Here is a 23,513-nt window from a genome sequence, read left to right as displayed (position 1 = left end):
TGGCATAGGAGATCAGTCTTTTGATTGTATTTTGCGGTATGGGGAAAGGGGGGGGGGGGGGGGGGGGGGATTTGCATATTTTGGAGGGATCAAGGGGGAAGTCAGGGTTATTGGTAGGGGATGGATGGAGAGATGGACCCTGGAGGGAGGTGAATTTAAAGGATATAATGATGGGAACTATATACATATTTGCGTGCGAAAGGAGGCATTTGCATGATAGATTTCGTGTCTCCTTTTCTTTTGGGACGTGAGTTGTGATGGAGATAGCATTGGGAACTTCCAATCGCACCGAGGTGTTCAAACGCGCATGCTAGAGCAGAAACAGCCCATTCAATCTTGACTCGGTCCGGTAGCTATCATAGTTGAGGGGAGAAAAAAAGCCACTAATGAATAGATCGATAAATGAGAGATTTTCTGGGGAAGGATCCCCGACTCGCTTGATCTGTGCCATATTTCGTCGAAGGAGGCGTCTAGCCCTAACTTCGTCCGCCAAAGACCGTCTGCTCCAGACAATTTACCTACGAAACGGAGTAAATCATCCCATAAATCTTGACTCTTGAGAACTAGCCATGTAATAACCAACTACCCGAGTCAGATAAGTTTCTTGATCTATTTTTTTTTTGTTTGTCATGATTAAAATCATGCCTCAGTCACATGTACAAGCAGCCATTCCCAGCATACCTAGGTAGTAAGTGAGGACGCCACATTAATATAACTAACTCTGGATAATACTTCTGATGGCTTGACTAGCTTGGTCAAATTCAATTCATTTCAGTGTTCGGGAGGACATGTGATAGACTGGATAGGAGGGGAATGGACACAGGGACGACGTTCGATACATCCTCCTTGGGGGCTACGTAGTTATGTAGGTACGCAAGCTGGAAGGCGGGATGAGCCCCTGATGCATGCGTTTAAATCTTGACATGCACAAGTTTAGATAGCTTATTTGAATGTGATATTGAGCTATTGGTAACTATTTGATTTAATATGGAGTCTAGGGATACTGCGTAGTTGCTTGTACCTAGGTAGTTTGGAGTAGTAATTTAGAGGCTTGATCCGATATTGATCGAAGTGCTTGATACTGTTAGAAACGCGGTCTATAGACAACTATGAAGCAATGGTCAGAGATAGATCTGGCAGTGTTCGTTTCCGAGATCCGTTCTGCTGTACATTTTGGAGTAGCCGGAATTTATGTAAATGGTAGGTACAGTGTACGATATATCGACGCCTGTTCTTCCAGGAACAGGTCTATTTTGTCAATGCAGGATTAGATTGCATCGTATGAACAGACACCCTCAAATAAAAAAAATCAATTCCGTAATCAAGATACATATTGATCAGGACGAAGACTCAATCCTTCTGTAAGCACTTCCAAGGTTGGCTGCCTAACCTGACCTGTTCATCGTATACATACACAAAACACTCGTACAAATTTAAACCACGAATCAACAGTCCAATGCATAAACTAAACAGCAGCCAAACAACAGACTAAACAAATAGCTCAGAAAGGTGGCTTGAAATCCATCGCGGGGAACCGCCTTGCGTTACATGTGCCAAGTGACTACTTTTTTTCCATGACTGGTTCTCCGAGTTTTTATTACGTGTACAATCGAGTCCAGGGTCTTGTACTTCTACTCTCTATGGTGGGCTTTGACTCGTCCTCTTTGAGGGGCTTGGAAACGTCCAGGATTAAGGTCTGAGCGCTGGCTTTTTTTTATCTGTAGTCTCGCTAAACGCAAAGTAGAAGTACATTCTTGCCACTTGAGTAGACGCATAGTATATGTAGAGGTACATGGAGTTGTCCAATCGGATAATCGTGCAATAGTTAAGTGCAATATATTTTCTAATTGCCTGATGCATCTAGATTCGATTCTAGCGTTATTATTGTATGCAGAAGTAATGTTACCGTTACCTTCTTCAATACAGTAAGTTGACTTGGCTGGAATAGTGTAGTACTATTCGTATTGTAGTACTATTAAGAATTGAGTTGTTGTTTTATAATCGTGTATAAAGTCTGCATTCTCCTGCTGAAGATCCCTGGACGATTTCGGGCTCGCTGTGACATTAGGGCAAGCCGTTAACAGATCGGAGAAGCGAACAGTATACACTAGACCTACGATGTCCTCGGGGAAACACGTGTAGTATTATGTACTACTTAGAAATTAGCACCTGCTAGTCCGATTTCTTGCGTGATTATTATTTCCAGCCCCTTCTAACGTTCTTCCAAATATACCCTTTTATAAAATACCTACAGTCATATGACCGACCTAGAAACGAAGCCAAATCTGAGATTAGATTAAAATATGCGGAGAAATTTTTAGAGCAGAATCTAGTCGAAAAGCAACGAAATAACATTGGTCTAGCTTTGTACTAGTCTCGACTTTAAAAGACTCATTATATGGATCCGGGGCCATCCGATCCTACGCATTGCGTGCGCATCAGCCATAATTCCATAAATTCCATAGCCCAGACATATGATTTCTTTACTTTAAATTACAACAGAAATCCGGGGTACTCCATAGAATCAGCGGTAACAATGCCCTTCCTAGGTAATCTGACCGTGAATAGCGCCGGCCACAGCCCTAATGCGGTCTAGTTATTGCTATTACCGTCTGTGTCTAGAGTATTTCTTCATGCGATTATGGCTTCGTAAATAGACTCGACTCAGCTTTCTACAGCTGCGACATGTTATGCACAAATGGCGTATGGCTAGACGTTCAGCCAGGGCTTTACCCGGACGATTCGTGGATCATGTACCAACATCCACATGTCAGTACGTACGCTTAAGGACAAGGAATACCAAGCTAGAAGCCTCCAAGGTACGAAATCGAGATCAGGTGTCTCAGTCTAATTTCGGTCCCGTCTCATTGCTTCAGTGGTATCATCCGCTTGGCACAGAGCATACTCCTTACTGGTGTTTTGGAGCGTTTGATCTTCTTCTTTTGGTCCGCATTCAGATGGGCTCTTGATGAAGCCTCGGTCTCGACGCAGGAGAATGAGTCCAAGTAAGTAACGAGATGTCAAATGCTGTAGTGTATCTGGTGCAGGAGTCAGTCTAGTCAATCTCCATGATGATTTGCTGCTAAACATTCATAACCAATCAAGGCCTTTGATGAATACTCGAACCTGGGGCAATGACACCATGGCCGAGTCAGAAATGGATACCCTCGGTTTCTCCTCAATCCTGCCTTGTCAATTGTGAACTAAAAACTCACTATGGCGCCAATACCCCAGCTTCGACCTATGGAATATAAGCATGATCCATCGGCTTTGGTTCTACTTTGTGGCTCTTGTGCCTGACTACCCCGGTCTCAGTGGAGATTAAGTCATGTCCTTCCAGAGCTAGCATTGTCTGGAAGCCTCGGCTGGAGGGTAGGATTAAAGGTGGATCACGGACATTGTAATGAAGAGGGCTGGCATATGATCGTCGCGCAGTGGCCCCCCCTTCTCGAGGTATATAAGAATTGCCCGTTCCTGTCCTGTTTGTCTCACCTTGTCAAAGCCAACAATCGCAGTTCAAAACAATTATCCTTCCTGCTTTTCTGTCCTCGTTCACGATACACTCGTTCAGTCACCAAAGTAGCTGTTTTTATCAAAACACTCGTTAATCAACAAAATGAAGTTCACCACCTCCATCATCGCCCTCGGCCTCTCCGCCCAGGTTCTTGCCAACCCTACCGTTGTTGACCGCCGGGCATCCAGGGTCCAGCGCGACGTTGCAGCCTTTGAGTCTGTCATCTCTGATGTCGACACTGCTGTTAAGAAGTTCGACTCCGATGTCAAGTCTTACTCCAGCGGTGACCCATCCAGCCTTCTCGGTGACTCTCAGAGCATCATCACAATCACCAACAGTGGTGTCTCCTCCCTCCAGAGTCAAAGCACCTTGAGCAATACCGATGCTGTCGCCCTCACCACCCCTGTCCAGGGCCTCAGCTCCGATGTCCAGGCCGCGATCAAGGACCTCATCTCCAAGAAAGATGCTCTCGTCTCCGCTGGTGCTGGTGGTAAAATCGAGTCTGGCCTTCAGGATCAATATACTGCTGCCAAGAGCCTCGCCGATTTGATCTCCAGCAAGGTTCCTCCTGCTCTCGCCGGTGTTGCTAGCGACCTCTCTTCCGGTATCACCGATGCCATCCAGAGCGGTATCGACGCCTTCAAGGGCACTGGCAGCACCGCCACTGCCTCCGCCTCCGGCTCTTCCACCAGCTCTGCTGCCGGTACCACCTCCACTGGAGCTGCTACCACCACTGCCGCCGGTACCACCGCTGCTACTACCGCTGCTACCACTGCTGCTACCACTGCCACCGTCGGTTCCAGCCCTGCCGTCTCTACCGCTACCACTGCCCCCGGTAGTGGAGCTGCTACTTCCTCTGGTGTTCTTCCCGGCCACAGCTCTACCTCCACTGGCGTCACTCCTAAATACACCGGTGCTGCCAGCGCTAACAAGGCCAGCGGAGCTGTCGGTCTCGCTGCCGCTCTGCTTGCTGTCTTTGCCTTGTAAATTAACTATTCAATGAGCAGCATGTATACATGAGAGAGATGTGTTTCTTGCTTTTGACTGTTTTGGGAATCTGCGAGGGGGTTATAATATGGGACTTTTTAACCTAGAACTAATGTACAACAATTGAACATATTGATAGTCAAAGCATGTTAGGATATAATTCGAACTGTTGTTTCTTTTTCCCTACATGTCATTTCAACTCATGGTCAGGCAACACATGAATGTGTAAGCTTATAGACGGATTACAGTAATCAGGGTCGGCATTATGGGGGATCCAAGTGGGTCCGAGCGGAACAGATTCGCTGTCGTTTTTCTCCCACTTCCTGACCGACATCTGATAAATGATCTGAGCTGACAGTAGAATTTGAATCGATATAAAAAAAGAAGATGGAAACATCTGGACTCGGTAGGGCCTGGGAAATCTAGTTAAGGTGTGATTGCGCTGAGTTACGATGCATTGCATCTCCATCTCATGAGGACAAGGCATAATATCAAACATCATCTCATTCCACGCCAAGCCACAACATCAAGCAAGCAATATGGCAAAATCCGACTCTCAGAGACAATCCGCAGCACAAATATTTGAATTCGTCACTTTTGAAGATGCGCATCGTGCCCGAAGCTATGCTATGCGACAGTCATGGCGGAAGAGGAAACAAAAGATCCTTTCTCAGCATCAAGAAGACAGCAAGGCAGGAGAAAACGGTAATGGATCAAAAGTGAAGCCCGTGCAAAGAAAAAGGCGTAGACCTTTGGCTGCTAAAAAAGCTATAAAATCCGAGGGTTTGCATCCGGAGGATGGATTCCAGGCGTTGGTGGCCAAAGATGTTGATTGTATGGACACCGACTCCGAGCTCAATACCTTCCATGGAGACATTGATAATTTCAACTTTGGTGATGAAATGATATATGTCCCGAATGACTATGAACAGTTCCTTAACATGTCAGATCAAGATTTGCAATATCTTGCTAGCTTTGGGCAAGACGACTTGATGAACATATATTACGACGAACTCTTATCTGAAGCTTTTCCTACTGTTGCTATGGATCAGATCCTATCACCATTGGCTTTGGATCCTTTTGATACTTTCCCGATCAGTCTGACAACCAGGCATCATGAACTACTCCATCACTGTACGCCACTGCTAAGCCCCTAAGCTAGCAGGATAATAGAAGGACTAACAGAATTATAGGGCTAACTTCGCACTCGGCAATGGTGTTTGACACCGAGACTCCTTCAGCACTTAATATCAGCTTTAACCCCATGCGGGATGTTTGGTTTCCCCTTGATCTATCAAATGCGGCATCTTTCTATGGCATAATGGCGCATTCTGCGGCTCATTTAGCCTATCTTCATGGCCAGAAACATGCCGTTGAAGTCCTCAAATACAAATCCGAAGCTGTCTCGTTGATCAATCAGTGGATGCAAGACGAGAAAACAGCATTAGAGGATGCGACTTTTGCGGCGGTTGTGAGGTTACTTACTTTTGAGGTGTGTTCCTCTCTCTTTTCCTTTTTCTACTTGTACTTCTTTTTACTGACGTGTCTCAAGAGATACTGGGGAACAGAGGCAGTCTGGCGCATCCATCGTGATGGACTGGATAGAATGATCCAAGCACGGGGAGGACTCGCATCACTGAAAAAAAATTGGCGATTAGGGCTGGTGCTACAATTGTAAGTACCCATGCATGATTGTGTAGAAGATACTAACCAGAAAGAATATCATTGATGTCGAAACCATCATGGTTCTATCCGTCCAACAATATATCCGAAATATCAGATTCCTTCAGTTATCTCCGCATAACAGAAGAATCAGCATCTCCTTTCTCCGAACCCAGTACCCCAACCGGCCTAAAAATATACGGCAGCAACTCCAACAACTCCGAAATACCAAAACTCCGCTCTTTATGGCTCATTTCTTTCATTCAGGACATGCGAAGTCTCATGGCTAATTCGAGTAATCTCCAATCCGTGGGATTATGGCATTACCATTCCATCTACGAGGCTGTCACGATTCTTCGCAGTTCGTTCCTGGAAAGTATGCGACATCCAGAGGATGCCACAGCGAATGTGCATGAACATGATCGTATCGCATGTTTGTTTTATATTGGCGTTATGATCCAGGAATGCGTTTCGTCAAAGTACCATAATACGATTGCCACCGCTGCACCAGAGAGAGACGACAACGTCAAATCGATTTCTCCATCTAATCTATCGATGTGCACTGTTGACGTTGAAGTAGATGAGAAATCATACGACCGCCTTGCAACGCTCGATAAGGAGATGCGTGATCACAAATCGATCTGGATGGCCTCAATCCCGCAATTGGAGGGATTCTTGCTGAACCATTTCATGAATCATCTGGGAAATGTGAATAGAGCGGAATATGTACTTCATATGACCGAAGTATTAACCTCTTTGAGTCGAGAGGCCCGGAACGGGGTGGAAAGGTGTTTACTAAACATGTTTGGGGGAAGGTACAGCCATATTGAGTCCCCTATTAGCAGCGGGACTGCTGCTGGGATTGATAAGGAATGGACGGTTGATGAGTTATTGATGTCTATTCACGGTGGTTAATTCAATCGAGTCGCTACTCACATCGTTCCTCGAGCATATCGTAAACAACTCGACACCCAAGGTACTAAAGAGAATCACCTTCCCATCCACCCCCCATCAACAGTCAATATCTCCCCCGAAACATACAAACTCGCCTTCCCCGCCAAAAATACCGTTGGCCCCTTAAAATCCTCCGGAGTCCCCCATCTCCCCGCCGGAATCCTCACAAGAATCTGCTCCGCCCTCTGCGGATTATTGATAAGCGCCTCATTCATATCTGTAGCAACATATCCCGGCGCAATCGCGTTTACATTTACCCCTTTACTAGCCCATTCGTTCGATAATGCCTTTGTGAGTTGCGCAATTCCGCCCTTGGCGCTGGCGTAGGCTGGAACGGTGATGCCTCCCTGGAAGGAGACGAGAGAGGCTACGTTGATGATACTGCCTCTGTATCCGCCGCCGGGGGAAGAGGATTCTGTGCCTGGGAAGGGTGGGCGAGTAAGCATGTAAGCGCCTATGTCGCGGCAGAGGGTGAAGACTGTTGTTAGATTGACTTGGAGGACCTGTTTCATTATCTATTAGTACGGGATTTGAGAATTGCTTAAAATTTGTCAATGTGTTAAGTGCCCACCTCATCCCAATCACTATCCGGAAATTTCTCAGCGGGATGTCTTCTTTGAATACCGGCACAGGTCACAAGAATCGAAATATCGTGACCATCCGCAAGAACTTTCTTGGTCAGACCAGATACATCTTCGCGAGAGGCCAGGTCGGCTGTGTAGATGAATGATTTGCGGCCTAGTGATTCGATTATCTGTTTTGTCTGTTGATTTGATGTGTCTCTCTAATTGAGCTATTAGTATGACGGAATAGTGAGAAAGGGGGAATGTTACCTGAACGAGAATGATATCGGCACCTACTTCGGCCAATGCAATGGCCATTTGGGCACCGATACCGCGAGTACCACCCGTCACCAGAGCGGTGCGATTTTCAAGGGAGAAGAGGTGTGGAATTGGCATGGTTGTCTTTTGCTTGTTTCTGAGCCGAGTGCTCTTTCATGTTCGGCCAGGGTTGACGTAGAAAAAGAGACAGGATTGATGAGCTTACTGAATTGTATAGCAAGCTATCTAAGCTATTTCCCCCCACAAAACCATATGATCAGCTCAAACCATTTATCCAGACACCGGGTAGCTGTCCTAGTCTTCTGTTCTTCTCTGCAGTGGGGATGACGGTGATTCATGGATAAATTGATCCCCCACGTCGCCGGCAAATAAGTTTAATGCATCGCATTTCTTTCCGGGGGGTATGTTAGACCTTATTGTTTTCTGATATAGTTATTAGAAAGAATCTAGGAGGTGATTGAAGAGTACTTGGGATTAGTCATTTCCAATCAAATCTCTATGCGTATGAAGGTAATTAATTTTTGGGACAATAACATAGATTACCATTCGCGAATACCTCCATCAGGACCATAAAACTCCTTACATTTCCACGGCTCCGTCTCCTTTGCAATCTTCCTCACCAACTCCTCATCAATCTCAATACCCAATCCAGCCCCAGTAGGCGCCTTGACGTATCCTTCCTCAATCTGGAAGGTTGACTGATCTTTCAAATACGTATACAAATCAATATCCCCGGCCTCGGTATTGTAGTGCATACCCAACGACATTTCCTGAATCACGAAATTGGGCGTGTTTAACGCAACCTGAATAGATGCAGCGAAGGCAATGGGTCCTAGAGGACAGTGAGGCGCAATAGCGACGTCGTAAGCCTCTGCAATAGCGGCAATGCGGCGTGTCTCGCTAATACCGCCTGCATGCGCAATATCCGGCTGAAGAATGTCAACCGAATGATCTTCCAAGAACCGTTTCACGTCCCATCGGGTATATAGCCTTTCGCCAAATGCGATGGGGATAGTAGTCAATTCCGAAAGCTGCTTGATAGCTTCAGGATGTTCGCAAAGTAGAGGCTCTTCAATGAATAGCGGGCGATATGGCTCAAGGGCTTTGGCGAGTTGCTTGGCCATGGGTTTGTGTAGACGGCCGTGGAAATCGAGACCGGCGTCGAGGCCCAGGGCTTTGACAGTTTTGAGACGTTCGACAGTGCTGTCGAGGACGGCGGGGGAGTCGAGCCAGTTTACGTCTTCGGTGGCGTTCATTTTAATACATTTCAGGCCTTGGGCAATGCGGGCTTTGCTATATTCTTTATATTAGATCCAAACCCGGCATTTTATATGATAGAGGTGAGAAACTCACGCAGCAACTTCAACATCGGCGGGTCGATCACCGCCAATCCAAGCGTAGACCTGCACTTTATTGCGCACTTTCCCTCCTAGAAGCTGATGAACCGGGACGCCGAGATTGCGTCCTTTCAAGTCCCATAGTGCAATATCGATACCGGAAAGAGCGGACATGAAGACAGGACCTCCTCGGTAGAAACCGAGACGCCATATTGTTTGCCAGATGTGTTCAATGTCACTGGGCCGGTTAGTTGCGTGTTACAGAAAGAGAGAAGAGAAGACTAACTCAGCTTCATATCCAATCAATCGGGTAATCATTTCGTCTAGAGCACCTTCTACAGCGAGGTCGTGGCCTTCCAGTGTACCCTCACCCCAGCCATATCCGCCGTTTTCATCGGTGATTTTGACAAAGATCCAACGCGGCTTGACGCGGAAGTATTCGATGGATTTTATTTTGGCCATTTTTATAAAAATAGATCTCTAACCGAAAGTGAATAAGATTGAGGATGAAGAAATAAAAAAAGGGAAACCGGAGTTTATAACGGAAGCTTGAGCTTAAGGTCTGGCCTTTGGTCCACTGAATCTAACCAATGCAATGCATAGGCCAGTTCACCATTGTACAGTTCATTTAATCAACGGATAAATGTCCTGATGAGCCCTTTTGTTGGCAGTTCTCCGAATTGTCGTGGCCATCAGCGAAGCTCATGCGGGGTCTGCCAGACAGCACTTGAGACTGGACCAGAATACCCCCACAGATTGTCACGCGGTTACATAAACTAATACCTTGCAGTTTACACTGCCAAACACACTGTATATAACTGATTACCGTCGCAAATTACTAAAGAAGAATGAATCTCACGCATTGTCAGAGGTAGCCCAATTGGGAAATCATACTAGCGTGGGGGTTATTTCGCGGGGGAAAAGCATCGGAGCAAACACCGATTCAACTCTAAGACTCCCGAGGGTCGTATGTCCATAGTCTCGTCAAGAGAGGTCAGACCTATCACGGCGTCTCATCAATTGATGAGTCCTGGGCAAACCAAAATTGAATCAGAGGTACAGGGCCATCGTCGCCTTAGCAGTCGCCGTCCAATACATTGCTTCTTGACGGTTGGTTGCATTGCACCAGCGTTCGAAAGTCAAGCGCTATATAGCATTCCCTACCCGACATTTGATTTGGGAGCTCGGCGCGTATACGGGGATAGATTGCAAGTGGAGAGAGACTTGATATGATGGCGCTTAGGTCTGGTTGGCAAGAATGTAAATCGTGCCTGGCAGTATTTATATCCTCCTTATGCTCTCTTCAGCTTCGAGTTTTGATAACACTCTTTCAGGCAATTACCTACGCATTACCGCAAAAAAAGCAATATTTCAGTTTATCGCAAACTTCTATTCTCTGTTCATTGATATTTACACATTCAATTTGAAAATTACTTGATTTATCCCGATGGCTCCAATCACATTGACTGCGGATCAGCTTATACAGCAACGCCTGCCGGATCTGGTCAGGAATGGGAGGAACAGCAAATGATAGTACTCAAGAACGTTATGTTGGTTGTACAACTGGTAATTGGACTAAATTTGAGATGCAAACGCCCAATACTTCGAATCTTGTCAATGGCATGACATAGTCTTGGACTAGGTGCCTGACGCTCGAGAATATAGCGAGTTTCACCTTCGATAGGAGCAACTACTTTGCGGTGACGAGCATTCTATAGTTGCTCGCTTTGGACAGCATTTAGGTCATCCAATGACGGCTGTTTATCGTTCTCATTTTGATCATGGTGTACGTTTCGGGGATCACAAGGCAGCCCGACCGCAAACTGGTGAAGGTGTTTCAGATATTGCTCTCCTGACCACGCAGGGTATCCCCTTAATAGTCGGAGAAGCCAAAACCCCATGGATGCATGACCTCGAGAATATATTGGATACACGATACAATACAGACGAGCGCTAGGACAAATCGCGCAATATATGCACTATTACCATGTGCGATGTGGGTTCCTAACTAGTGGAATGAGTTGGGAGACAAGGAGTTTCTGTTTTGTGTTCAATATTATGATAACTAAAATATAATATTTCTCACTGCTCATTACCGGTTGCTACCTAGGCGACCGACCTCTCCTATCCTTTGATGGATATATTGTCATGGCCTTAAGAGTAATATGGTGACATTACTATATGAAGTCTATCCTACTTAAAAAACCAGCACAAAGTGAAAAGGGCAAATCAAGCAAGAGACTGCTCCACGGCCCAACTCTCCTCAAACCTAGCCTTGGTAGCCTGCACGTCAGCCGCAGGAGTCGGTCGCCTCGGCACACCTCCATATCCATAAAAGGCCTGTAATCCAGCCTTCATAGCTGGAAATCCTCCCTGAATCCCCGCCCAATCAGCCCTGGCAACAATAGCCTGCAACTTCTGCGCTTCGGCCGCTTTACCATCCACGTACAGCTTGTATACTTGCACGCAGGTACGAGGGATGATATTGGCAGTACCGGCAATAACGCCCTGCCCACCGGCAATCAGAGTCTGGAGGGTGAAATCGCATGAACCGCCAAAAGTGAAAAATTCAGGCTTGACGCCGGCCGCGACTCGGGCAAGTTTTCCGGTATTGGCGCATGTGAGTTTGACGCCGACGATATTCGGGTGTTGAGACAGTTCAATGATTTCATCGGAGTTCAGGTCAACTCCATTAGCAGCTCCGGGGAAATTGTAGATCAGAACTGGAATTGGGGATGCATCGGCCACATCCTTGAAATACTTAATTCGAGAGGCAGAGGTATCCTGACCCTTGTAATATGAAGGTGGGAGAGCAATAACATAATCCGCACCAGCTTCAGCGGCATCCTTGGAAAGAAGGATTGTTTCTCTGGTAGATTGTGCGCCTGTGCCGACGATGACGGGCAATTTGTCGAATCCGGAGGCATCGAGAGCCTTGCGGGTTACGCTGGCGATGAGTTTGCGTTCTGCGCGGTCCAAGTGCACGGCTTCACCGTTGCTCCCTTGAACGACGATTCCCGCGACACCGGCTTTGGCGAGGTTGACAGCATGCTTTTCGGTGGTGGATGTGTCTACTTCTTCGGTAGAATCGAAAAAGGCTACTGTGGGCACGTAGACGCCGCCCGCTAGAGGTCGAGGAGACATTTTATATGTATATTATGACTGCAAGTACAGGAAAGAATGAAGAAGACGGTTGAAGGAAGGACGAGGTAGAGGAGGAGAAGAAATACGACTAATGATTCTTCTCCACTTTGACTTGTCTCTCTATCAGGAAGACCCGGTGGATGTACATGTGTACAGTCCCCCACGCAGAGATGTCCGACGGAAAATACATACATTTAGAGTCTTGCACATGAATGGACACTTATTAGCCTGATTTACTCCCAATTTCTTGCCCATCACTCCAGATATACACCATCTGCACCCTCCACGTAGTTATATACAAGGTCAATGGCATCTATGCATGCTGGCCACCACATACTCCCTAGATGCATATATCCCAATGAACCCCGCAAATCAGTGAGACTGGTTAGTCACGAAACCCCCACGGTGCGGGATCACAGGACTTGCTCTAGCACGAGACTTGGGACCGGGTAGGAATGCATATTGTGCGAAGCGAGTCATTAGTGACTTTTCAGCCGAAAGCAGAACTGAGTTCGTTTACCGGAAAATGAAATAAGAGACGATCAGTTCAAGAAAATACTTCATTCGGAGTACTGTATTGGTACCTGCTGCGTGGGATACAGTCATACCACCTTATCGATAAGATAAGATGATTATTATGTCATCAATCTGACAAACAATCCACGTGACCTTATCAGCTCAGCTCATTCTATCTCTTCCTTCGGCCGCACAACAACCACCTCCTCAACACCTACCATCCCATCCAACTCTGTCTCGAGAATCTTCCTCGAAGCCTTCCACTCCACACCGAACAGTCCCGAATTAAATCGACACGAGTAAACCTTGCCGTCCCACTGCTCCATCCCATCTTCATGCTCAAACAACTCCTCAAGCTGTCTGCGCATATCTCGAATCGCATGCACGGAATTCTCTAGAATGACGTCCGGTTTACTAACCCCACGACCGTAGGCGCGCGATGTGAACAGGCAAACGATCCAGTGTTTCTTATTTTGTCGAATAGAATAATCCTGAGCTTGGGGTGGGATGATTAGTGCTGTGCCCAGAGGGAGATTGACGATTTTTGGGTCATTGGTTTGAGAGTTGAGCAGGGTGTGTGGACGTTTCTCTCTGAGGAGGGCTCTGCAGTGGTTGTAGTAGAATTTGTAGGCGGAGGGGTACTATAGTCAACTACGTAAGTTGCTCGAGTAAGGACGTAGTTGATGGAGGGGAGGGAATGGTGAGACCTTGTGTTTGAAAACTCTTGCTATTCCGCCGCCCCAGGAGCCTAGGCAGTTACACGCATCTGTAGATCAGTCAGTAAATGGAGATTCAGTGATGAGAGGGCCAGTATCGTACGAATGAGGACAGCGCCATCAGGGGCATCAAAGAGATCGCCTGTGATTTCTGTAGTTTTCATTTTGGGAGGTCAGACACGTGTATCAATGAGGTGGATTCGATTAATGTTCTGATGTATTATACTCCAGGCGAGAGAATAGTTGAGTCCGATAACACAGCAGCGTTAGTTTTGTGATGTAAGAAAGATTGACAGCTCAATAAGACTAGCGGCATAATTACTACTTGATGGATGCCTGAGAGCCTGAGTCACCAATCAGGCACTACTCACAAAGGAAATCCGTCACTCCAAAAGATACAAAAGTAACATAATATAGAACACACGATCCTAAAGCAGGATCTTTCCCTCCCCCCCCTCCCCCGCAATATGTCAAATGCATAGTTCTTCCAACCGTTTGAATAATGCGAAGAATTATGCATACTCGGAGCAGACGTCGTATGCATGACCCCCTTTACTGAAACACCTCCAACAAACTCGAACGTAGCTGTGAATTTCTGGCCCTGAAACTCAATTTTCACATACACCACAGTCTCCATCACTGGTGCCACTCTCGCGGCTACGATGTTCGAATTCCATCTTTTGCTTCATCTGTAATTCTTTACGGCGGAGATAGCCCTCGTAGATACCAACATCAAATTTTCCCCAAATCGTCTTGGATGCGGGATCTCCAAGAAGCCGAGTCGCATATCCTTGGCTAGATCTGGTCGCAGCTCTTCGATTTCTGGGCTGCTGAGTTCGATAATGTCTCCAATTCTCGAGGGAAAGGCTCCTGCTGCTTTCTTGGGTATTGCGGCCTTCTTGGTTGATGAAGATGTCTTTTGAGGAGATGATTTGGCACTGCGACTGCCGCTTTCTGCGGTTGAAGCGACAACAACAGCCTTTGACTTTGATGGACGGCCTCTTTTGGCAGGTTAAGCTTCAGTATTTGCAGTGGGTACTGACTTTGCCTTGGCCTTTGTCGGCGCTTTGATAGAGCTGGCTGTAGCTGCTTTACTAGGCTTTCCTCTCTTTGTAGGTGACGAGGTTTTGCTTGCTGCCGCAATTGATGCACCTTTTTGCAAGACGACCTCATTTCTGGGCGGAAGAAGGTTTCGAGCTCTCCACAACCGAGGGGCCCTTTGACGGACGACCTCTCTTCTTCGACGGAGTCTCCAAATTCTTGGTTGCAGCTTTGCTAGGGCTTTGTTTAGGCAAGACCGAGGCATCCTTTGCAGGACGACCACGTTTTTGGACCGAAGATGGTTTAGCGCTCTCCAAAATTGAAGAACCCCCTGAAACGGCGACCTCTTTTTCTCGAAGGAGTGTCTAGGTTTTGAGTTGTATCTTTGCTAGGGCCTTGCTTAGGCAAGACCGACGCATCCTTTGCTGGATGGCCTCTCTTTTTAGACGAAGACGCTGGAGCACTCTCCACAGCTGAAGAATCTTTGGCCAGACGACCTCTTTTCTTTGACGAAGTCAATTGATCATTCTTTGCTGCTGAAGACTCCTTTCGTGGCAGCCTCGTTTGTTTGAGGGAGCCTCCGTCGTTTGCGGTGCATCGTTGCCGGTGACATTGGCTGCTTGTTTGCTTCTTGGTTTGCGGATGCGCAGTGGAATCATCCCCTGTGGACGATCTTTTTTGGCATTTTCACCCCGATCGTCAATCTTTTTGCAAATGACGCGGTGGTGACGATGTTTTAGAAAGAACGTCTGATGTTGAATATTGTTGCGTGGAGAAAACAAATATTGAGGCTCGTTGCGGTAAGACTAGCGCGTAACAGAGAGCTACCCTTGGATTCGTAAAGAAACAACAATCAATTTTGATGATTCAACATCTCAGTGATTCGTCATAATTTAGGAAGGCTTCTCTTCTTTAGACATATACCTAAGCCCGTCATTGTTCCTCCTTCGCGCCGGACGTTCGTGAGTGATATGGCTTCTCAACCTAACCTTGTGCCGCGTGAATTCCCTACGCCAGGGTTTGTCAAATTAAACCACTCAGAGAAGATCGAGGAAGAGACACTCCCATTCTATGTTGCGGAAAATTAGTCCCCACTTAGATCGGTGAAGTTTTTGCATCTCGATATCAAGTTGTTTCCAAGCTTTGATATGGTACATCTTCAACCACCTGGCTTTGCCGAGAACTCCAGTAAGCATCCAAGCAATATCTAGGTACAGGCGTCTAATGAATCAGAGGGCATTATTTTGACACGCTCAAGATTTGTGTCAGGAACATCAGCCTGATCATGAAATGGCTATTTCCGAGCATTTGAAGAATTCAAACCATCATTTTGGAAAGCAGCTAGTTCGCCTCGTCATGGATTCCTTTGAGGTTGTGGGACCCCAGGGGAAACACACATGCTTGCTTTATCAACCTCTTGGAATGAATTTGGCGGAATTTCGAAATTGGTTCCCTGATAATAAGTTCCCAAAAGGACTCTTCCAGAGAACTATTCAACTCGTTTTGATATCAGTGGCATTCACGCATCAAAACAACGTTGTTCATACTGTTAAGTCATGTTTCTGAAGGATAGATGGTGCGCTGACCCTGACGATAGATGTCTCGTCAAATAATATATTGCAAGGAATTGAGGATACTTCTATTCTTTGCCAGATAGGAAGATGAGATGAAGCATCCAATTGCCAGGAAAGTTTTGCCGGATTGTAACATTTACTATTCCCGACCAATGCTTGTTAATGAAGCTTTATGTGTACTTTTCGACCTTGGTGAAGCTCGACTTGGAATCCAAAACCAAAACGGTGATATTATGCCAGGTATTTACTGAGCACCTGAAGTTATATTAGGAATGGATTGGGATTGCGAGGTTGATATCTGGTCAGGTGGTATCATGGTAGGTTGGCTATTCATTTTCTCTTTAGTTTGCCACATATTTCTGCAAAGTATTCCTTCATCGTAGCTGATCCTTGACCCAGGTTTGGGATTTGGCGGAGGGTATTCATCTTTTTTTGCGAGGAAGATCGCATTCTAGATGATGAACAGCACTTAACGGAAATTTTCTCGCTTTTGGGAACCCCTCCTCCGGAATTTCTCATACGAAATGACAATTGTTTCAAATACTGGGATAAGCAAGGTACACCGCTCTCATGGCTCTACTAACTCATGGCTGACATTCTTCTACAGGCAACTGGAAAGGCAATATAACCATACCAGAGCAATCACTAGAAATGAGATTTGGGCAATATGATGGTGAAGATAAAGAGCCATTTCTCAATTTCTTACGGAGAATATTGCGTTGGTTGCCTGAAGAGCGACCGACTGCTGAAGAGCTTACGTACGATGACTTTCTGATGCAGCCACTGTTAGTAGCAAGCGGGCTCTGTCTCGCCAGCCTGACAAGGCTCATCGAGGAGTGACGAAGAGGAGGTGAGTTTGGGCAATAATATGGCAGCAGCAGGCTGTGTTTATCTTAATGATCTTCTCAAATGACTACCAAAATGCAACTGCAAATAGGGAGCTGTTTCTACAAATACACTCTCAACCACGGCATAAATAGTAAGTTAGCCCTAATCAAATCCCGAGAACAGAAAGGTTTTTTACGTGATTGTAATTGTCGTAATGGCCGTTACCACCCTAATCAAACTGGTGGTGAATTGACGCTGTAGTAGTGGTAACTTTTGGTATCGCCTTGTATTTCTATTGTATAATAATTGGGTCATTAGGACGATAGCCCTAACGCTTATCTGCCCCGCCTGAATGAGTCAGTCAATCCTTTGACTTCACTTTTATTCGTATTAACCACTATGTTGTCCAGTTCAAGTGCCAATTGATATAAAAAAAGAATGGCATTGGAAAGTTCATCTTCTAGCATTCATCCTACTCAAGATAACGGCAGACTTTTTAGTACGCCCAGATCAGATGACTACAACACATTGTCAATCGAGATATCAAACTTTCTACCCTTCGGCAATATAGCAACTGCCACAGACAGAACAACTAAACATCTGATCCCACCACAAGAAGACGCTCACGGTGATGCATTTCCTCCATCCGATCACCCGCCTGTTTCGCCAGAAACAGTAGTAGTAGACAGCTTCCCAGACGGTGGAACCCGATCATGGCTCGTCGTATTAGGATCGTTTTTCCTTCTAATGGCTTCGTATGGCATGTTGAACTCCGTCGGCGTCTTTCAGTCTTACCTTGAAGCCAATCAACTCTCCTCGTACAGCAGCACCGATGTTGGTTGGATACCAAGCATCTTTGTCTTCGTTACACTGCTTCTAGGCGTTTATATTGGTCCATTATTTGATTCGCACGGTCCAAAGATGCTTGTCTATGTGGGCTCGGCGATTTTCATGTTGAGTCTATTTTTGTTTGCTGAGTGCAAACGGTATTGGCAATTCCTTTTGACCTTTGGTATTCTCGGCGGTATCGGTGCTGCCCTGGTAAGCACAGTGGGCATGGCTTGTGTGCCGCATTGGTTCGAGATGCGTGCTGGTATGGCCATAGGCACAGCTTTGGCTGGTGGTGGATTAGGTGGCGCTGTGTTCCCGTTTGTGTTGCGAGCAGGGTTCTCCAATATTGGGTTCAAGTGGACTATGAGGACACTCGCGTTTGTGGTTGGGTTCTTGTGTCTTCTTGGTTCGTTTATGGTTCGTGCGAGACTGCCGAGGAGGAAAACGTCCAAAGTGGTCATTGATTTGAGATGTTTCAAGGATCTGAAATTTAGTTGGATGACTTTTAGTACTTTTTGTACGTCTCATTCGAGCAACTCTCTTGACAAGCCTGTGGGACAAGCGACTGATAAGCGACTCACAGGTCTGGAGCTACAATACTTTTCATTGCTTGGAATGTATCCGACGTTCATCACAACCTTAGGCTTCTCGACCAATACCAGTATTTACCTCATCGTCATCATGAACATGCAAGTTTCCCTTTAGCGCCTTCATGGTCCATGCAAAATTAACATAAACTAGTTGCGGAATGATAGGCCGTCTAGTCGCCGGACGTATAGCAGACGGTTACGGACGCCTGAACACACTTAATATCGTCGTTGTGTTGACAGTGATCTGGCTCTTTGCATTGCTCTATCCATTCCAAACATCACTTCCCATTCTCTACATATTCAGCTGTATGTACGGCTTGACTTCAGGATCATTTATCAGTCTTGCTCCAGTGTGTATTCGACAGATTTCCGATGCCAAGGAGATTGGATTGAGGTTTGGGACGTGTTACTCTGTGGTTAGCTTTGCGTGAGTTACCCTATCATATTTCTTGTGATATTCGATAGTAACAATTTCAGATGACTGACTTTATAACAGCCTACTGGTCAGTATCCCCGTTACGGGTGAACTGATGCAAAAAGGCGGCCCAAAAGCAATGATCATTTGGTCAGGGGCATTATTATTATGGACAACAGGTCTTTTAGCTTTGACCAGATGGACTTGTTTGAGTTATAATTGGAAATGGAAGGTCAAGGTCTAAATCGAAGTCGACTGAGGACCTGGACGCCACAGCCCACGGACTCGATTAGAAAGAAAAACACCTGTGACTGTATGTAATGTCGAGGGCTTCTTATCTTCTTAAAGGATTCCAAAATTAATATTTGCAACGAAAGGTGGGCCGATGATTAAAGGATGGTGCATCCCCGAAAGCTGCTTACTTGGGTACTGTCGCAGATTTCTCGTGAGACTTGAGATTTGTCGTATGATGCATATTATACGTATGACAGGGCGTGGATAAGACAAGCTCGCTGTTTTTTCCTCGATCTGGGAAGCGCTGCATTCAGTGAGCTCTGGTTATGTACACAGCAGGAAGCAGGGTTAGGGCTAAGTGTAGGTACTTGATTCCCCTTGGTATACTTCATTCGATTTGAGTGCATACCTACAAAAAAAGCAAAATGAAAATTCAGGAACCGAGGAACAAAAATAAAAGTTACTTAACTTGGATTCAATCAGAACAGCAATTCTAGTAATGTAGTTATCCAGGGTAGTGTAACGTCTAGAATCCGAATAGTCGCGACTTGGTCAGTGATAAAGCCGTGTGAATTTAATAAATCCCATGAAACCATGAATGAGACCATGAATGAAGCTATCATGCTTTGGAATGAGCGTAACTCTTGTTGTAGTATTACCTATACTCGGTCAAACAAAGTAAGGAGGGGCAAGTCGGTCATTTGGTGGGAGTAAGAAGGGAGCGGAATGAAGGGGTTGATAACACCATACTTGAAAGCTTTTTTTTTTTTTTGATAATTCTCTAAACTAGAAGTCAATAGAGAAGTAGAGAACAATAATTGAGTTTGACTAAATGTACTAGTATCAACGTCTATCGGAGTCAACGTTTGCTAGTGTCCTCGGTAGGGATGATCCGACATTGTACGGATGGATGAGTCTAATCTGACATGTCCATTTTAATTGGACCAAGTATTGAGGATATTGACCAGTCTCACCAGTCGTTAGGTGTTGTGTAAATGACCACAAAAGGATGTTACATTAATGTGGGTATGATGGAACTGAAAGTTAGCTCCTATAGACTGCTCACGATTCCAATCCACCTCAATGTACTACAAGCTCATCGTCGCCACCAGAAACCGAATTACATAATGCGATATTCCTGGTTTAATCCCTTGTTATGGTTAACCGAGGGATTTCGATCCATAACAATAAGTTAGACAGGGACACTTGTCTGTAGAAGAATCAAGATTCTTCGGCATCTTGTCCCCGATAATGGAGTCTTCAGAGGAAAACGTGGTTTGACTAATCATTAGAAATGGTGCTCCACTATTGTTGCTCAAATTTGGAAGCTACATTCCTTCTTTCATCTGGATTGAACTTGATTCAAAGTGAACCAATGACAGGAATGAGGCCAAAGTCATCGATCGAGATATAGCCAGGACTGGCCCTTTATTTTATGTAAACTCAAAAGAGATATTACTCTTCTCTTCTTGAAGCCTAGGCCGGAAGGGTATCATGCTCCATGCGGATGGGTTTGTCATCGTGCTGTATATGTAGTCATTGGAGAGGTAAAGAGTCCGAGGCTTTCATTTTAATTCTGACCAAAAAGATTGCATCCAAAAGAACATGGTCCTTCTCCTGACTCTGCAGCTTCGAATACTTCCCGATTTATGTTCAATCAACCTGCTCATGCCCCTTCCCATGACTTGTGTAGCATGTCTCGATTGCATCTCCTCATGGCCGCATGCCAAGTTGCACAATCCGGTACGTACGTATCTAGATTTCAATTCGAGTAGGACTATTTCCAGCTTATCAAGCCCATTTGTAACCAATTAAATCATCATACCTCAAACAAGCCGGTCAAAATTAGCCTCAACGTTACCTAAGGTAGCGTCCCGAACCCTAACTATACTTTTGCCGAAATAGGTAACATGTTTGCTATCTCGACTCCTTGACCACGGATCGTGGGTAATACAATGTCCAACTTCTCTATCTACAAATTCTTACACTATATTGCAGTTGCAGAGAGTATTGTGCCTCCTTTTGTCATGCATTCCTACCCAACTGGTTCATGGGAGGTATCTGCCTAGGACTTGATAGTTGTCAGTCTCATTCCGTTCATTACTTCTTCTGGAGGTGCTCAAACCAGCATTCGCTTTATTCATGTGCAGTTGATGTACCAGAGCCAATTCAATGTGCTTTGCCATTCAGCGCCAGTGGAGATCTGTGTTGGCAGATGCAGGATATAGAGCTGAAGTGTAGATCATATGAGGTGTTTTCCATGTGTGCCAGCATTCTTTCCTGGTCGAGGAATGAACCTTTTATGGGAAGCATTGTAATAAGGTCTAGATTATGGTTGCATTGCACTGAACTTACACTCAGTCGGATATTTCCTGTATAAGTTTCTCAATGCCAATTATGCGCTGATTCACTTTTGTATAAAGACTAGTCCTTGGCATTAGGTCGTGATATTTAAGTTCTAATCTAGGAGAATAGTACTCCCTGGCCATTTCACATAATGATCAGACAAAATGTCTACTCTCGAACCAAACTCTGAGCGAAAACCATGGCTGTACTCTCGTACTCAAATCCTTAGTTATCTTTCCACACGACTCACTACCCTGGTACCACAACGGAGCAACTTCTCAGCTCGAACAAGTCCCATAAAAATATTCAAGCGGGTGACCCGGGCCCAATGGCTGATGTTTCTCTGTGGCGTGCTTGGACGCGCTTGGGATGCTTTTGATTATACGACTGTTCCGTTGACGGTGACGGAGTTGGGGAAACACTTCAATAAACCAGCTTCGGCTGTTTCATGGGTTAGCATTTTCTATTTTCTAATATGCGTATATTCAAACTGAAGCTGATTTAACATTTCACTAAAGGCTATAACTGCTACGTTGATGACTAGACCACTTGGAGCGTTGATTTTTGGAGTATGTTGTGATAGATATGGAAGGAAATGGCCAATGATTATCAATCTTGTCCTTCTCATGATATTGGAGCTAGTCTCAGGATTTTGCAATAATTTACCTCAATTCATTGGCGTGAGGTCGTTGTATGGTATCGCAATGGGAGGTGAGTATCACTTCTTGAGGTGCTGCTTTGGTCAGAAGAACAACGAATAACAAAATGCAGGTTTAATTGGCCCCTCCGCAGCAATTGCGCTCGAAGATCTTCCACCAGATGCTAGAGGTCTACTGTCGGGTGTGTTCGAAGGCGGAACCTCAATGGGCAACCTATTTGCTTCAACAATGTACCGTGCTCTCGTGCCAACAACAAAACACGGCTGGCGAAGTCTGTATTGGTTTGGCGCCGGACCTCCCATAATAATAATTATTTTTCGCTGGTGGCTACCTGAAACAAACCATTTCCTAATGATCAAAACTGAACGAGAGGCTAGAACACGACAGAAGAAGGCAAATGCTACCTTGGACCTGGAAGCTGGCAGAACTAAACATGCCAGTGAATTCAAGACTTTCCTTCATGACTCTAAAAAATCTATAAAGGAGAATTGGTTGCTGCTTCTTTATATGTTCCTGCTCATGACGGGGTTCAATGCATGTGTCCACGGCGCTGCGGATCTGTACCCAACGTTCTTAAAGAATCAGGTCCGACTGGATCCCGCCCATACAGCTATAATATCCATACTAGGAAATTTAGGAGCTGGTACCGGCGGCATTATTCTGGGTTATATCAGCGGCTTCCTAGGTCGTCGATTGACTATGATCTGTGGATGCATTCTGGGAGCCGCCCTCCTTCCGGCTTATATCCTGACACGAGGCATGAAAATCGGCGCTTGTGTATTCTTCCAACATTTCGCCACCGTCGGTGTTTGGGGTCCTATTCCAATCCATCTCGTTACATTGGCACCTTACGCTTTGCGTACTCTTATGGTGGGACTTACATATCAACTGGGTAATCTGGCTTCGTCGCCCATTACCACTGCCGAATCCTTCTATGGCGAGAAATATCCTCTACAGCCGGCCGCAGATGGTACGAAGAGATATGACTATGGCCGTGCAATTGCTATTGTTACGGCTGCGTCTTGGGCTTATATGCTTTTGTTTTTGTTTATTGGTCCTGAAGCATCGCCGGAGACGGAGATGCAAGACGTTGGCATGACGGTGTATAATGGAGGTTCTGTTTCGGAGCCGCCAAGTCCGACAGATAGCATTGAGAAGGGCCCTATTGTTCTGGAGTCTGAATATGATGATGCCAAGATTGGGTCAGTTTCTCACTCCAGACTGGGTTAAGGAGAAAGGTTAGAGATAAGTCCATGGTGTCTGAATCTATCATACGGCTACAGATTCAGAATGGAGATGAGGCAATAAATTTTATTCACTTTA

General features: G+C 45.7%; 10 protein-coding genes across 11 annotated transcripts, besides 2 other annotated features; 5 read left to right on the top strand and 5 right to left on the bottom strand.

Annotated features, from left to right (window-relative positions):
- Window positions 1-47: 47 nt before the first annotated feature.
- Window positions 48-69: a microsatellite.
- Window positions 70-3,608: 3,539 nt separating this feature from the next.
- On the top strand, window positions 3,609-4,684 carry TSTA_059220 (cell wall galactomannoprotein, putative). The gene has a single exon (XM_002487501.1). The coding sequence runs from the start codon at window positions 3,617-3,619 to the stop codon at window positions 4,499-4,501; it is 885 nt and encodes a 294-aa protein (XP_002487546.1). The 5' UTR covers window positions 3,609-3,616; the 3' UTR covers window positions 4,502-4,684.
- Window positions 4,171-4,348: a microsatellite.
- Window positions 4,685-4,849: 165 nt separating the features above from the next.
- Window positions 4,850-7,078, top strand: TSTA_059210 (uncharacterized protein; the record flags this gene model as incomplete). The annotated part of the gene is made up of 4 exons (XM_002487500.1): window positions 4,850-5,635; window positions 5,695-5,993; window positions 6,054-6,175; window positions 6,220-7,078. Exons 1-4 carry the CDS (start codon window positions 5,041-5,043, stop codon window positions 7,076-7,078), a joined length of 1,875 nt encoding a protein of 624 aa, XP_002487545.1. The 5' UTR covers window positions 4,850-5,040.
- On the bottom strand, window positions 7,078-8,248 carry TSTA_059200 (short-chain dehydrogenase, putative). 2 transcript variants are annotated; one of them, XM_002487499.1, is made up of 4 exons: window positions 8,165-8,248; window positions 7,951-8,082; window positions 7,689-7,901; window positions 7,078-7,620 (listed from the first exon to the last, which is right to left on the bottom strand). In XM_002487499.1, exons 2-4 carry the CDS (start codon window positions 8,074-8,076, stop codon window positions 7,153-7,155), a joined length of 807 nt encoding a protein of 268 aa, XP_002487544.1. In that variant the 5' UTR covers window positions 8,077-8,082; window positions 8,165-8,248; the 3' UTR covers window positions 7,078-7,152. The 2 variants fall into 2 exon arrangements, with proteins under 2 accessions (XP_002487544.1, XP_002487543.1); XM_002487498.1 differs by having other exon boundaries at window positions 7,951-8,192.
- Window positions 8,249-8,418: 170 nt separating this feature from the next.
- TSTA_059190 (mandelate racemase/muconate lactonizing enzyme family protein) lies at window positions 8,419-9,973 on the bottom strand. The gene is made up of 3 exons (XM_002487497.1): window positions 9,583-9,973; window positions 9,313-9,534; window positions 8,419-9,252 (listed from the first exon to the last, which is right to left on the bottom strand). Exons 1-3 carry the CDS (start codon window positions 9,756-9,758, stop codon window positions 8,499-8,501), a joined length of 1,152 nt encoding a protein of 383 aa, XP_002487542.1. The 5' UTR covers window positions 9,759-9,973; the 3' UTR covers window positions 8,419-8,498.
- Window positions 9,974-11,448: 1,475 nt separating this feature from the next.
- Window positions 11,449-12,462, bottom strand: TSTA_059180 (dihydrodipicolinate synthetase family protein). Its single transcript, XM_002487496.1, has one exon. The coding sequence runs from the start codon at window positions 12,438-12,440 to the stop codon at window positions 11,526-11,528; it is 915 nt and encodes a 304-aa protein (XP_002487541.1). The 5' UTR covers window positions 12,441-12,462; the 3' UTR covers window positions 11,449-11,525.
- A 527-nt stretch (window positions 12,463-12,989) lies between these two features.
- TSTA_059170 (phosphatase, putative) lies at window positions 12,990-13,836 on the bottom strand (the record flags this gene model as incomplete). The annotated part of the gene is made up of 3 exons (XM_002487495.1): window positions 12,990-13,597; window positions 13,664-13,722; window positions 13,776-13,836. The coding sequence occupies 3 exons, from the start codon at window positions 13,834-13,836 to the stop codon at window positions 13,124-13,126; spliced, it is 594 nt and encodes a 197-aa protein (XP_002487540.1). The 3' UTR covers window positions 12,990-13,123.
- Window positions 13,837-14,357: 521 nt separating this feature from the next.
- TSTA_059160 (uncharacterized protein) lies at window positions 14,358-14,978 on the bottom strand (the record flags this gene model as incomplete). The annotated part of the gene is made up of 2 exons (XM_002487494.1): window positions 14,358-14,673; window positions 14,716-14,978. 2 exons carry the CDS (start codon window positions 14,976-14,978, stop codon window positions 14,358-14,360), a joined length of 579 nt encoding a protein of 192 aa, XP_002487539.1.
- A 706-nt stretch (window positions 14,979-15,684) lies between these two features.
- On the top strand, window positions 15,685-17,127 carry TSTA_059150 (uncharacterized protein; the record flags this gene model as incomplete). Its single annotated transcript, XM_002487493.1, has 6 exons — window positions 15,685-15,786; window positions 15,983-16,249; window positions 16,371-16,527; window positions 16,558-16,604; window positions 16,727-16,844; window positions 16,895-17,127. The coding sequence occupies 6 exons, from the start codon at window positions 15,685-15,687 to the stop codon at window positions 17,125-17,127; spliced, it is 924 nt and encodes a 307-aa protein (XP_002487538.1).
- A 426-nt stretch (window positions 17,128-17,553) lies between these two features.
- TSTA_059140 (monocarboxylate permease, putative) lies at window positions 17,554-19,195 on the top strand (the record flags this gene model as incomplete). The annotated part of the gene is made up of 3 exons (XM_002487492.1): window positions 17,554-18,635; window positions 18,688-18,963; window positions 19,033-19,195. 3 exons carry the CDS (start codon window positions 17,554-17,556, stop codon window positions 19,193-19,195), a joined length of 1,521 nt encoding a protein of 506 aa, XP_002487537.1.
- A 2,500-nt stretch (window positions 19,196-21,695) lies between these two features.
- Window positions 21,696-23,420, top strand: TSTA_059130 (sugar transporter family protein; the record flags this gene model as incomplete). The annotated part of the gene is made up of 3 exons (XM_002487491.1): window positions 21,696-21,983; window positions 22,050-22,242; window positions 22,303-23,420. The coding sequence occupies 3 exons, from the start codon at window positions 21,696-21,698 to the stop codon at window positions 23,418-23,420; spliced, it is 1,599 nt and encodes a 532-aa protein (XP_002487536.1).
- Window positions 23,421-23,513: the final 93 nt, after the last annotated feature.

Source organism: Talaromyces stipitatus, genomic scaffold (genome assembly GCF_000003125.1).
Source record: "Talaromyces stipitatus ATCC 10500 scf_1105507295487 genomic scaffold, whole genome shotgun sequence".
NCBI lineage: Eukaryota > Fungi > Ascomycota > Eurotiomycetes > Eurotiales > Trichocomaceae > Talaromyces > Talaromyces stipitatus.
Note: the sequence above shows the minus strand (reverse complement) of the source record. Positions and strands in the feature narration are given on the sequence as shown.

What these genes read in the sequence shown, in the direction of transcription:
- TSTA_059220 (XM_002487501.1), top strand. Translation starts at nt 3,617, where the DNA reads ATGAAGTTCACCACCTCCATCATCGCCCTCGGCCTCTCCGCCCAGGTT.
- TSTA_059200 (XM_002487499.1), bottom strand. Translation starts at nt 8,076, where the DNA reads ATGCCAATTCCACACCTCTTCTCCCTTGAAAATCGCACCGCTCTGGTG. An exon ending in CCGATATCATTCTCGTTCAG is followed by an intron (nt 7,902 to 7,950) that starts GTAACATTCCCC and finishes TAGCTCAATTAG; the next exon opens with AGAGACACATCAAATCAACA. An exon ending in CGGATAGTGATTGGGATGAG is followed by an intron (nt 7,621 to 7,688) that starts GTGGGCACTTAA and finishes ATAATGAAACAG; the next exon opens with GTCCTCCAAGTCAATCTAAC.
- TSTA_059180 (XM_002487496.1), bottom strand. Translation starts at nt 12,440, where the DNA reads ATGTCTCCTCGACCTCTAGCGGGCGGCGTCTACGTGCCCACAGTAGCC.
- TSTA_059190 (XM_002487497.1), bottom strand. Translation starts at nt 9,758, where the DNA reads ATGGCCAAAATAAAATCCATCGAATACTTCCGCGTCAAGCCGCGTTGG. An exon ending in TTGATTGGATATGAAGCTGA is followed by an intron (nt 9,535 to 9,582) that starts GTTAGTCTTCTC and finishes TAACCGGCCCAG; the next exon opens with TGACATTGAACACATCTGGC. An exon ending in GCCGATGTTGAAGTTGCTGC is followed by an intron (nt 9,253 to 9,312) that starts GTGAGTTTCTCA and finishes TAAAGAATATAG; the next exon opens with CAAAGCCCGCATTGCCCAAG.